The sequence below is a fragment of the Lissotriton helveticus genome, chromosome 10 (genome assembly GCF_964261635.1).
Source record: "Lissotriton helveticus chromosome 10, aLisHel1.1, whole genome shotgun sequence".
In the NCBI taxonomy this organism is placed as follows: Eukaryota; Metazoa; Chordata; class Amphibia; order Caudata; family Salamandridae; genus Lissotriton; species Lissotriton helveticus.
The window spans coordinates 297,194,702-297,208,116 of NC_136071.1; the positions used below are offsets into that span (position 1 = coordinate 297,194,702).

Below are 13,415 nucleotides of genomic sequence, written 5' to 3' on the forward strand. Positions count from 1 at the left end.
GATTTTATGAAATTCCATTTTTATTTGTCACCCCTTTCAAATATACAGCGTCAGTTTCTGAAGACAGCTTATTTGTAATTGCTAAATAAAAACAGTTTCAAACCTAGACTGAATTTTTTGCTGCGCAACCACGCCTCCCCATAAGAAAAGTAAACACCACATTATAAGTGAATAGTGCTCCTGGGAAGTATCCCACCCGCAAACTTGATAAAAAAAGCACAGCAAGACACTGTCATTTTTCCGCCGTGATTTGTGCACCCCACGACAATTATATAAATGGCCCTTAAAACATATAAAAAAATGTTTACCTTCACAATCCCTGTCCATCACCTAGTGACCACTGTACAGAGTTAATAGTGTTCCTCCCCTCCCCTCTACTACTTTCTTTTCCCATACTCCTTTGGAAGTGCGTCACAAACTGACTGACAACTGTGAACCGTTCCCACCCACTAAGGAGCAAACTTGTGCTCGGAACACTTGCCTAATCAAATATTCCATCTGCCAATAGTGTTTGTAGTTTTGTTGACCCTTACACCATACAAAGGTTTCAAATTCCATATTTTTTACCATGTTTTCACTTTTGATTTGTATTATAGTAATGACTGTCACACATTGAATATACGGGCTAGTGCCCAGGTGTGGATTTTGCTAATACAATTAGGCATATTTCATTGCTTATTTGATTATAATGGAGGTTGAAAATTAAAAATGTTACGCCGAAATTATACTGAACAACTCTCCCACTGTTAACAAACCCAAGCAGTGGAGGATCTTGCCAGGAGACACTATCGCAACTCCTCATTGTAATTTAAATCATTGTGAATCTTACAGTCCAACATCATTATGTACCTTGTTTCCAATTCCCTTACTGATCTTGTGGGGTTACCCCCGCGTTTACTTGCAGCATCAATTAAAAAGTTCTTTATTTGCTCAGGATCTTTTTGATGAAATGTTTCACAGTGGGGTGCCACTGGGTAGGTGTGGTCCCCATTGGCAATCACCCTCATGTGTTGGAGAATCTTTCTATGGACTGGCAATGTAGTGCTGCCTACGTATCTTAAAATGCACGTGCAAGTTAACACGTAGACAGAAAAATCTGTTTTGCAATTATATGCCTCCTTGATTTTCACCTCCCCTCTACCAAATGGGGTGAGGTATGTCATAGTGTTCTGGCCTATATTGCAGTCCCTACAACATCTGCATTTCTTAAAGCCATAACCAGCTCTGTCTCTGGGCTGCTTTTAACAACCGGATCTTTTAATGATGGGGCTCTTCGATAGGTGATTGAAGGGTGTTTGGGTATTAAATTGCCTATAAATGGATCTCCTCTTACCACATGCCAGTTCTTCCTCAACAACCTCCTGAGCTCTTTGTCCTGATCGTTGTATAAGGTTAAAAATCGAATTGGAGCATGTTCCTCCCTTTTCTTAGGTTTTACTTTGGAAAATAAAAGTGTTTCTCTCCTCTCTTTATTTGCTGATTTCCGAGCTGCCTCAATGAACGAGATGTTGCACCCTCTCTTTAAGAATCTGCTATTCATTTCATCCTGACATCTATTCAACTTTTTCTCAGTGCTACAATTCCTCTTTGCACGCAGCATCTCGCCATAGGGGATGCTCATTTCCTTACGGCTAGGGTGAAAGCTAGAGGCATGAAGGGTAGTATTTCCTGCTGTGTCCTTTCTGTGGAGTCTAGTCTCTAGCTTGGCTCTGTGTACATATACTTTGATGTCAAGAAATGTTACTTTTCTTCTCTTTATGTCATACGTAAATTTCAGATTTAACTTGTTGTTTAAGAGTTTCACAAATTGTTCTGATGAGTGTACTGTGTCCCTCCATATCACAAAAATATCATCAATGAACCTGGCCCAAATTACTATGGGTTTGTCCCATATTTTTGCCTGTTACCTGTGGAGAACCTGTTCTTCCCACCAGCCAACATGTAAACATGCATAACTGAGGGTGAAACAGGTGTCCATCGCAATCCCACACAATTGCAAATATAGCTCACCCCCAAACAAGAAAAAATTGTTTTCCAAACATCTCCTCACCATTGTCTTCAACATCTCGGTGTGATTATACAAGCCTACTGGTCTACTCTGCATGGCTTTCAAACTATCTTCATGGGCAATGCTTGTATATAGTGCTGATATATCCATATCAATCAATACATAAGCTGTTAAAATAGGTATGTCATAAACCATTTTTAAAAAGTCTCCATTGTCTCCTTTTCGTATTGTTGCAGAAATAAATCTATGTGTTTTCATGTATTCTCCATCAGGTTGCCACAGCGGGGATTTTTTCAGAAGTCTTTAATGGAACCACAGGCATGATGCATTTCGGCGTATAGTGTTGCCTTCCTCAGATGCCATTGGAATCCCAGCTCTACTACACCCACACCTATACATGCAGTGATGAGCTCCCATTGGTTCCGGTAATCACCCCCGCGTTCACAATACTGACACGCCCTCTGTAGTTGTTGTAGTTCACTACAGATCCCAGAGTTCACCTTAACGGGAGCGCGATAACGCGGGGGAAACTGCGAGTATGTCCAGCTCAATTTGGCATTAGCAAACCAGGGAGGGTGTGAATATCTGGGTGGATGTCCGTGGGTTGAATTGCGGTCCCCCGACTTCCTCGAGTCCCCATTAGACGTCCCAGACCCTCATGTAGACGACAGGCGGGCTGTGGGCAGAGATGCAATGATTCTTGACCCCTCGTACAATGACGAGCTGCTCCTGGCAGCAGCCCTATCCTTAATCCACACTTCGAGGCGGGCCGAAGCTAACAATACCTTGGTACAAGCAAAATTAGCTGCAGCAGCTGTCCCAGCAATGCTCAGGCCTCTTAAGTGGAACGGAGCCTCCAAAACACATATATATATATATATACACATGAGTGTTTCTAGAAACACAAGACACAAGCACTATGCAATTGATGCACGGTGATTTATTTGATCAACACGTTAGGCATTATAGCTGCAGTAGCCAAATAAATCACTGTGCATCATTCGCATAGTGCCAGTGTCTTGTGTTTCTAGAGGCCAGAACAATCTGTTGCTGGAATATTATAATTAAGGCCAAAACGCACCACATTTTTTGCACAATAACCAGCAGGTAAAAGCACTAGAACGCTATTTTATATTAGACTGGAGTCGGATGTTTATGATAGTCTGCACAAATGTTTCACCAGAACTGATGTCATATAAGTAGATATTGCATCTGTGCATACTGTTTCGCTAAATATATCACATCAGTGGAGGTTTCCAAAGAAAATGCCTTTTTTGTTTGCTAATAACTTTTGAGAAGTTTGACAAATATTAACAAAACTTTATGGCAGGCGGGGGCCAAGAAAAAGGGTGCCCCAAAACCAAAATCCCCATGCATTTGCCATAGACCTTTTTAAAAATCAATATCACCGAAACTGCTGAAGGGAATTACACCAATTTTGGCAGGGAGCAAGATGTTTGCCCAGAAAGTGTGCTTTTTGTGACGTGTTGTAAATCTGTTTAGTAGTTTTCGAAATATGACGGATCAAAAATATTTGTTCATCTGGATGGTTGAGGTTTATAGACTCTCATGATGGTCCCTTGAATGCTTTTTAAAAAAAAAAGAATGAAATAGCGGTTGGTGGCTGCTGTAAAAAACGAAACCTCATCAAGGCCCTTGGGAGCCCGCCTTGCAGGGCGACCTTTAAAAATAGGAGAGGTGCTCCCGACCCCATTGGCAGATTATGGCCCCAGGGCCCCCATTCCCAGGTATACCTCTTTTTACAAAAGGGGCGGGGACTGTAAAGGTCCAGGGAACCCCATCCCCCAGCATCACACACATAATAATGGGGGGAAATGGCACTTGTTAATATGCCCTCAAGTTTGCTATGACACAGCGAGAACCTCGACTCCCGCCCTGCCATAGCAAACAGCAATGTCCCGGGGGTAGACACCCCAAGACACAGCAGGAGTCGCTCCTGGGGAGTGGTGTTCCCCAAGGCTTTCAACTGCTCTAGAATGCAGACCACGCGGCCCCCCTCCCAAAATATAAAAATCCCCAGAGGGTGGTAATCCCCGGGGCTTAGACGGACCTTTGAGCTGCCTCACCCATTTATTTTGTAGCAGTGAGAAATGGCAATCCCCGGGCTACAGGGCCCCTCGGAACCCCCATCAAATGTAATATTTTAGACCCCGGGGTTTGGCCCTCCCAGGTAGCTAATTTTTAAACAACCACAGGAACCTGCGCTTCGTTTTTATTTTTATTACGGCGGATCCATGCACCCAGCGCACATTTCTCAGTTTAAAAAAAAAACAAAAACTGGGGGGGGCCTAGGGGTCAGAATATTTCTTACTTGCCCCCTTTATATGTTTTGAACACTTGTTCCACTAATTTCTAGATCCTCGCTTCTACCGAGGGACAAAATGGCTGCCAACACTTCCTGGTTTTGAATGTTGACAACCACTAACAGCCAATCAGCATTCAGCGCAAGATTGGGACGGTGCGCTTATAGTGCGCCCAAGATGCGGGGATCCACCGAGGCCATAGATATAGATGTACTGTTAAGTGTAATTTTCTCAGGAGCTACCGAACGGATTTACACCATTTAAGCAAAAGGCACATGTCTGAATCAAGGACTACCACTTTGCCAAATTTGGTGTAATTCCGTTCAGCCGTTCGGGCTGTAGCCGCGATGAACGGCTCCTATGGAAAATTGCATGGGCGAAACATGTTTTGGGACCCTCCTTTTTTCTCAGCCCCCGCTTCACGAATCACCCCAAGACTTTCAGGATAGGAGCGGATCGGAGCGATTTTAATTTTGCCAATTCCGAAGCGTTTCGAGGCGTGCTGGCCTCAACACGCGTCGGAATTGGCAAAATTAAAATGGAATGAGGAAAGCGAGCTGCAGTGGGGCCAAAACTACCGGAAGGTTTGAACATCGCCGAGTGCTCTTTTAAGCTTAAGGGCTTTTGTTTTGGAACATTTGAACGCGGCCGCCCTGGTCGTAGAAGAGGTGCACCATTTCTTGGGAAAGACAGAAAGGCTTGGAGGGGAACGACTTCTCTCCGTGAAAGCACGATGTTCAAAATGCTAATGAGAGCCCGCTATTTCCGAGTTCCTACTTACTAAAGGATTTAAAGCAAGGGGGGTGGGCCGCTACTGATCGAACAGCCAGGTCTTGAGTATCCTCCTGAAGGTCTGCCGTAGGTTCAGCGGGAGAGTGTTCCATGTCTTGGCGGTGAGGTGGGAGAAGGATCTCCCACCGGTGGTTGTTCTTCGGATGCGCGGGACGGTGGCGATCGAGAGGCCGATGGAGCATAGCTGGCGGTTGGGGATGTAGAAGGAGAGCCGTCTGTTGAGGTAGGCTGGGCCGGTCTTGTGGAGTGCCTTGTGTGCGTGGGTGAGGAGCTTGAAGGATATCCCCTTGTTGACGGGGAGCCAGTGCAGGTTTCTCAGGTGGGGGTGATGTGGCCGTGGCGTGGCACGTCCAGGATCAGTCGTGCCAAAGCGTTTTGGATGCGTTGTAGTCGTTTGATGAGCTTGGTCGGGGCTCCCGCGTAGAGGGCATTTCCGTAGTCGAGTCTGCTGCTGACGAGGGCCTGGGTGTCTATCTTTCTTGTATCTGTCGGGATCCATCTGTAGATCTTGCGGAGCATGCGGAGGGTGTTGAAGCAGGAGGAGGAGACGGCGTTGAATTGCTTGGTCATTGAGAGCATTGAGTCGAGGATGATTCCCCGGTTGCGTGCGTGGTTGGTGGGTGTCGGGCTGCCCCAACTGCCGTCGGCCACCAGGAGTCGTCCCAGGCTGAAGGGTTGGAGCAGAGGATGAGGACCTCCGTCTTGTCTGAGTTCAGCATCAGACGGCTGGTCTTCATCAAGTCAGCGACGGCATTCATTCCTTCGTGGAGGTTGGCTTTGGTGGTGATGGGGTCCTTGGTGAGGGAGAGGATCAGCTGAGTGTCGTCGGCGTAGGAGATTATGTTGAGGTCGTGCTGTCGGGCTACGTGTGCGAGCGGGGCCATGTAAATGTTGAACAGCGCCGGGCTGAGGGAGGATCCCTGGGGTACGCCGCAGATGATCTCAGAGGCTTTGGAACAGAATGGGGGGAGGCGGACACTCTGGGTTCTGCCGGAGAGGAATGAGGTTGTCCAATCCAGAGCCTTGTCTCAGATCCCTGCGACGTGGAGGCGTGCGCATAGTGTGCGGTGGCAGACGGTATCGAAGGCGGCAGTGAGGTTTAAGAGGATGAGTCCTGCGGTCTCGCCGTTGTCCAGCAGGGTCCTGATGTCGTCGGTGGCGGCGGTGAGGGCAGTCTCGGTGCTGTGGTTGCTGCGGAACCCTGACTGGGAAGGGTCCAGGATTCTGTTTTCTTTGAGGTATCGGGTTAGCTGTCTGTTGACGGTTTTCTCGATGACCTTGGCCAGGAAGTGAAGCAGAGAGATGGGCCGGAAGTTCTTGAGGTCTCTTGGATCTGCCTTAGGTTTTTTGAGTAGGGCGTTGATCTCGGCTTGTTTCCAGATCTCTGGGAAGGTCGCGGTCTCGAGGGCGAGACTGATGATGTTGCACAGGTGGGGTGCGATGGAGCTGCTGGCTCTGTTGAAGACGTGGTGCGGGAATGGGTCTGACGGAGAGCAGCAGTGGATTGTGCGCATGGTCTTGATGTGTCATCGATTCTCACGCTGGCCCAGGCTAGCAGGGGGTCATGGTCGATGGTGTACGGAGGGTCTGTTGTGACTGTCTGGGTGTTGAAGCTGTTGTGGATGTCTGCTATCTTGCGGTGGAAGAAGGTGGCGAGGGAGTCGCACAGGGCTTGCGTGGCTGTCTGGAGTTTGTGCCATTTCTTCTCTAGTTTCTTGCAGGCTTGCTTGGAGGCTAGGAGTTCTGGGGTGAACCAGCTGGCCCTCTTGCTGGTGTCTCTGTGGGGGGGTTTCTTCAGTGGGCGAGGGTGTTGGCGCAGTCCTCGATCCAGCATCTGAGGCTGTGGGCAGCGTTGTGGGTGTTGGAGGGTTCGGTGGGTGGGCTGAGAGCGAGATTTGCGTGTAGTTGGTCTTCCGTGATTTTGCTCCAGCAGCGTCGGGGGATCTTTTGGGTGCGGTGGTGTGTGGTGGGTTTCTGGAAGGCGAAGTGGATGCAGCGGTGGTCGGTCCAGAGAAGTTTGGTGGTTTGGCTGACGGAGACATGCGGGCTTGAGGAGAAGACGGGGTCGAGCGTGTGGCCGGCGGAGTGGTTGGCCATTGTGACGAGTTGCTTCAGTCCGAGGTTGGCGAGGTTATCGATCAGAGTTGTGGAGTTGTTGTAGTTGTTGTTCTCAAGGTGAAAGTTCAGGTCTCCGAGGAGGATGTAGTTGGTGAAGGTCAGGGCATGCATGCTGATCAAGTCGGCGATGGAGTTTCTGAACTGGGGGGCAGGCTTGGGGGGTCGGTAGACGAGGGTGCCTATGAGGGTGGAGTTAGGGTCTGTGTGGATCTGGAAATGCATGTGTTCGGTGGTGTTGAGCACGTCGTCGGTGCTAGTCGAGACCCTGATGCTGTTCTTGTGGACAATGGCGATTCTTCCTCCGACTCCGTTGGTGCCGTCTCTGCGGGTGATGTTGTAGCCGTCTGGGATGGCTATGGCAATGTCGGGTACAGAGGAGTCGTTAAACCAGGTCTCTGTCAGGAAGGCGACGTCCAGGGATGTTGTGTCGAGCAGGTCCCAGAGCTCAACTGCATGCTTGCGTGCGGAGCGGGTGTTCAGTAGTATGCATCGGAGGTGGTTTGGGTCTTTCTTGGCGGGTGGTTTGTCGGCTCTGAGGCTGGTGTAGCTGCAGTTCTGGCAGGTGAAGGGGCGGTGTGTACGTTTCAGGGCGGCCTTGAAGCAGGTGTGGCTCCGTCCGGAGTTGAGAGCGTGCAGAGTGCTGGGGTCATAGTGGCGGCGTTCGTCGTGGCGGGTGCGTGGGCCAGGGGTTCTGGCACTGGGCGCGGTCCTGGTGCAGAAGGGTGCAGACGGGCTTGCCTTAGGTGCGCCTCCGGCGCTCCAGTGGCGCGGGCGCGCAGCGGCCGGCATATATGGGGAGGTGGTAGGGAGGAGCAGCTGGGAGGCGGGAGCAGCGAAGGGGCAGTGGGCAGTCAGGGGGCGGGGCCAACGAAAGTAACAGAAGGAAAAAGGGGCACAGAAATGAGGGAAAAACGAGGGGCAGAAGGGCACAAAAAAACGAGTGGAACAGAGGGCAGAAGGGCACAAAAAATGAGGGAAAAATGAGTGGCACAGAGGGCAGAAGGGCACAAAAAAACGAGTGGAACAGCAGGCTGAGGGCACAAAAAAGGAGTGGAACAGAAGACAAAAGGGGCACAAAAAGAAAGGAAAAAAGAGTGGCACAGAGGGCAGAAGGGCACAAAAAACAGGTGGAACAGAGGGCAGAAGGGCACAAGAAACGAGTGGAACAGGAGGAAGAAGGGCACAAAAAACAAAACGAGGGAAAAACAAGTGGCACAGAGGGCAGAAGGGCACAAAAAAACGAGTGGAACAGAGGGCAGAAGGGCACAAAAACGAGTGGAACAGAGGGCAGCCTGACCTGCTGACCTTCAGGAGGATACTCAAGAACTGGCTGTTCGATCAGTAGCGCCCCCCAGCACCTTGAGACAATCGCGGATATATAGTGCGCTTTTCAAATGATTGATTGACAACAGTAGTCACAGACACAACAATGAAAATACAGGCAATACAATAAAAGCAATAAAGCGGAGGATGAACAAACCTACCTACGGCCGACCACTGGCCACCAGGGATGAGGCGCAGGTGGTAGCCTGCGGGTGGTGGAGGGTCTCGAATTTCCTCTGCAGCGGCAGCTGGGGCAGGGAGGCACAGGCGGTGCTGTGCGGAGGAGGAGCGACCTACCTGGTGGGGTCAAGGGTCACCAATGTGGTGAGAATGATCCAACAGACGCAATGGGGAATCCTAAGGTCAGACCCTATTGTAGGCAACGACATTCCCAGGTTTCCAGCGATGACATTCAGACAATTGATATCTCTCAGGGATACCTTAGTGAAAAGTCACCTATCCCGTCCATCAGTTGAAACATCACTAACAGCAACGAAAGGGTTTTATCCTTGCCTTAAATGCAAGGCATGTGCCAACAGTAGCAAAGTCCCTACCTATGAACTCCCTGGTCTTAAAGAATCAAAGATAATCAGGAAGCTCATGAACTGTAACACTCCATACACAGTATACTGCCTGGTATGCCCCTGTAAACTCTGCTACGTGGAGAGTACGATTCATCCCACGAAAGTGCGGATACTGGAGCATCTGAAAGCGATAGCTACCTGTGGTAGCTCGTACCCAGTAGCTAGACATTTTGAGCTGTACCACAAAAGTACCAGGGACCCAGAACAATTTTTTTGTCTGGATCATGTCCCAAGAGAAACACGGGAAGATAATCGGGAGTTGAGGCTTCAATGACTGGAATACAGATACATAATAGACATACAAACTAAGGTATCAAACGGTTTCAATTAAAGTGAAGAACTAGCAATCCACCTGTACTCCTATTTGGGCAGTTTATTTACAGTATGATTCAGAAGGACAAACAAGTTTAATTAGGCTAGAGTAGTGACTACGTTGTGTTAGCTCAGCGTAGAGTGCAAATAGATATCTTTTGGCAAGGTCCATACAGGGCGTGATAAACAAATAGGCAATTAATGCTAAGCAGTATAAGCCCATACAGGGTTGAAATGCTCACTCAATAACTTTTGGATAAGGCCCATACAGGGCTTAATGAACAAAAAGGCAACTAACCCTTAGCAGGGTAAGCCCATACAGGGCGATATAGCATCTAATCAGATGTATTGCTCATTTCATTGCCTTTGCTGTCAAATGATTGCTGTCTGTCTTAAGTTTGTCTTAAGTCTGTCTTAAGTCTGTCTTAAGACTAACTTAAGACAAAATCCTAACTTCTGTGAATACCAAAAGTAGTAAGTGCATTCTGTGAATGCCAAAAGTAGAAAGTGCATTCTGTGAATACCAAAATAGTAGTAAGTTTAGGATTGAGTCTTAAGTTCATTCTGTGAATCGGGCCCATAGTTCCTTTATGTGCAAATCAGTGTGTTGACTCAGTTTTTGTTCATAGGTTCACAGAAGTCTCCAGTGACGAGTCCTGGGCGCCTGGCCGTGCTGAGGGATTATCTTTGAGTTTTCTTCCCCTTCTCTCCCCTCTTACCCCCACATACTGATCTCGCTTTGACTATGTTGGGCGACTTGGTTGTGGTGGGAAGTTGGGAATTTACTTCGGTCTTCGAACTCTCGCTCCTGCTGAAATCTCAGGTGAGCCCTGATAACCAGGAGCTGAACTGTTGCAGATAGAACTCAGCAAGAACCCTGCCACCTGTAGCTGGTTGTAAAATTGGACCTTCTGTCTTCCCAGAAACACTGCAAGGCCTCCAAGAAACCCTGGAGACCTTCCAGCCTTCAACCAATCTCCAAGAAACTCCCTTTTGACTAAAGACACTGGTCCCCAGCTCCCACCAACACAAAAACTGCAGTAGATGAGGTCGGACACTGGTGTTGACACGACTCACTATTGCAAAAGAACCCCAAGACTGAAACGGAAGAGGACCAACACTTGTGTCAATGCAACTCTGCCCTGCCAGAAGAAAGCATTGCAGCTGGATGGCCTCCATGAACCCAAAGAATCCTCTCGGCTCAACGACCCAAGCTGTTTACAACCTCATTCCCAAGAACCTGTACCCTACTTCAAGTGGCCCTGTTGGCCTCCTCCTGTCCCGCCTGCTCAACCGTGGCCTCTCTGAAATGGCCCAACATCGGCGGAACTCCTCTATCCCCTAGCATCTCCAACCCACACAACCGTAACTGCTGGGCTGGCGGTGCCTCCCTTCGATCATTAGTGACTCGCTGCTGATGACCATGATGGTACCGGTGTTGGCGGCTTAGTGAATCCCATTCATCTCTATTTCTCTCTGCTGACCGCGCGAGTAAACGTAATTGCCGGCATCGACTCCCACAGTGTAGATACTGAACTCAACACCTCTTTGGGTGCCCCTAGTCTCCATTGACCAATCTTGGGGTCGGCAAACTGCTCCCAACCGCCACAGTGCAGCTGGTGGTGCAGTACCTACTTTGAACTGACCCTCACCCAGGGCTGGTCTAAACCCCCAAAGACTGGAACCGTAAGTCGTGTACTTACCTGCTGATATATAACATGTTTTCTTTCTTTAGGATTGCATTACATTCTATCTGTTGCATACAATTGTCTATCTATTCCAAGTACCCAGCGTTACAGTTTCTGATTGACAAGTACCAAAATATTTCCAAGTCAATTAAGCATTTCTACTGCATGTTGAAACTATTACCTCCCAGAAAAGTCTACTTACCTGTTACTGAGTTCAACTTTGTTCCTACAATAAAAGTAACTAAAGTAATATTTTTACAAGTTAGGAGTTAGTAATTGAGTGTGTGTTCCTGTCTTATATGAGTATGTAGAACAAATGCATTCACACTACATTCTGATATGCCTAACTGTTTGACCACACTACCACAAAAAGAGTGTTTTGGGATTATCTACTTAAGCCTCTGTTAACCTCTGGGGATCCACTGGACTCTGTGCACACTATACTTTACTTTGGTATAGTATATACAGAGACAGCTTCCTACAATAATCATCCTGAATTTAGAGCTTAATGCAGAATCAATTGCCATACACAAATTCCCATCTCTGTACTGCCAACCATCACACAGTTTGCCAAAGTATGAAATATTTTAGGGAGGGAGGTCTATGTTATCTCATGAAACATATACAGTTTAAAGAATTAGACAGTCTGTAATAATGATAGAGAAGACACATGGGGACTTAAATCCTATTTCAACATATAAACATCTCAAATACAAGTTCACATCAATGAGATTAACAGTTGTGTATGAAGTAACATAACACTATTAAATCATGGAAGATTCATTTAAAATATCAGATAAGACTGATGTGCATACCACATTCTGTTCTGCTGTTTTTTCAGGTGTTTCGCAAGTGAGGGGAGGGGAATCCTCTTTTTCATTTTTCATTGCCAGTTATTTCAGCAGTGGGACCTTGTGTTAATTCTTCCTCACGTGGCTGATGGAAAGGAAAACAATAAAAACAGCTCAAACATTGGAGTTTACTTTTTGTGATACTCCTGCAATATTATCATTATCACAAATGAATTGTGAAGTCCACATGTAAGTGTTTGTCTTGTAGTGTAGTTCCTATTATCCCAATAGGCTCTGCGCATTGGAATAATACCTCCAATAGTATAGACCTAGACCAGACGTTAACTAGGTCTTCTACTGTCGATATTAGACTTAAAGTTTTGGGTTTGCCAGCTAGCTCAGAGTTCACTAGAAACTTTCTCGAATAGGCAAGGAGGAGTTGAACCTCCCTGGATAGACAAGAAGGGATTTAGTTTCTGACAACCATAGAACATGACAACTTTGCTCTCCCCTAATCAAGAGTGTATCTCTAGAGTCGTGTGAAAACAAAAGACAACTTATTTTACTCAGTCAGTACGTGCATTCTTAGTTTCACCAGTTTGTAGAGAAAAGGAAGAGACGGGCGTGTTCAATAAAAGATGTTGTTTATTGATCAGTCTCTTTTCTCGTACAAGAGAAATGGATCGATATTATTGCAATACGTATGGTTAAGTAAAGTGCATACAATAAAAGCAGAATTATGAAATAATACTGTAAAAGCATTGATATGGTTTCTAAGCCATATGCTATTTAAAATGGATAGAATATATACATACACATATACATTTGACTAATCGTACTCAACTGGTGCTTCTAACCACGCCTACCCCGGTGTACCTGACCTAAGCCTAATACGTGGGCTGGAGTAGAAAGTAGCAGTTTTAAGTTAAGTTTGTTTTGCCAAGTGACTGACTCAAGAATTCTCTGCAAGGGGTTATTCAGTTCTGTACCTGAGATCTAGGATGGTTGAGGGATGGTATCTCTCGTCTGTGGTCTCGATATTCGAAGCTGCCTGCAAGGGCTGCTCGGAAGCGCCGGAGCTGGATTTCTCGGCAGGAGAAAGGCAGCGTCTCGTTCTCAGCGCGTCAGGAAGGCGGGGCAGCGCCAGTGGGCTTCGCTCTCTGCTGGGCTTCGGCAAGTCTCGCTGCTCCGATCTCGTCACCACCGCGTGTGTTTGCTTAAGGCAATGTCGGTAATATTTATACCTGTAAGGTGCCGAGATTGACGTAAGGATGGACATAGATACGTCAATAAGGATGTCATACGAGCTGGTCGTTAGCACATTCTTTTACTGAAGTTCTTTGAGAAATCAAAACAATGGCCGCAGGGATTTTCCCAGGTTGTCATAGGTTTGATTTGTTTTGAGAACTCCGTATGCCTTATCAGGGGCTGGAGGAATATTGCTTGCCTAATTAGATGGCAAGCGTTATGACCTA

At 47.3% G+C, this 13,415-nt stretch overlaps 1 protein-coding gene across 1 annotated transcript in view; it reads right to left on the reverse strand.

The window, feature by feature from the left end:
* Window positions 1–13,415, reverse strand: part of LOC144784001 (uncharacterized) — a 1,599,281-nt gene that overhangs the window by 1,545,674 nt on the left and 40,192 nt on the right. Inside the window, exon 2 of the mRNA XM_078662713.1 lies at window positions 11,965–12,085. Coding sequence (XP_078518839.1) covers window positions 11,965–12,036 — 72 coding nt within the window. The 5' untranslated portion in view covers window positions 12,037–12,085. The remainder of the gene's footprint in view (window positions 1–11,964; window positions 12,086–13,415) is intronic.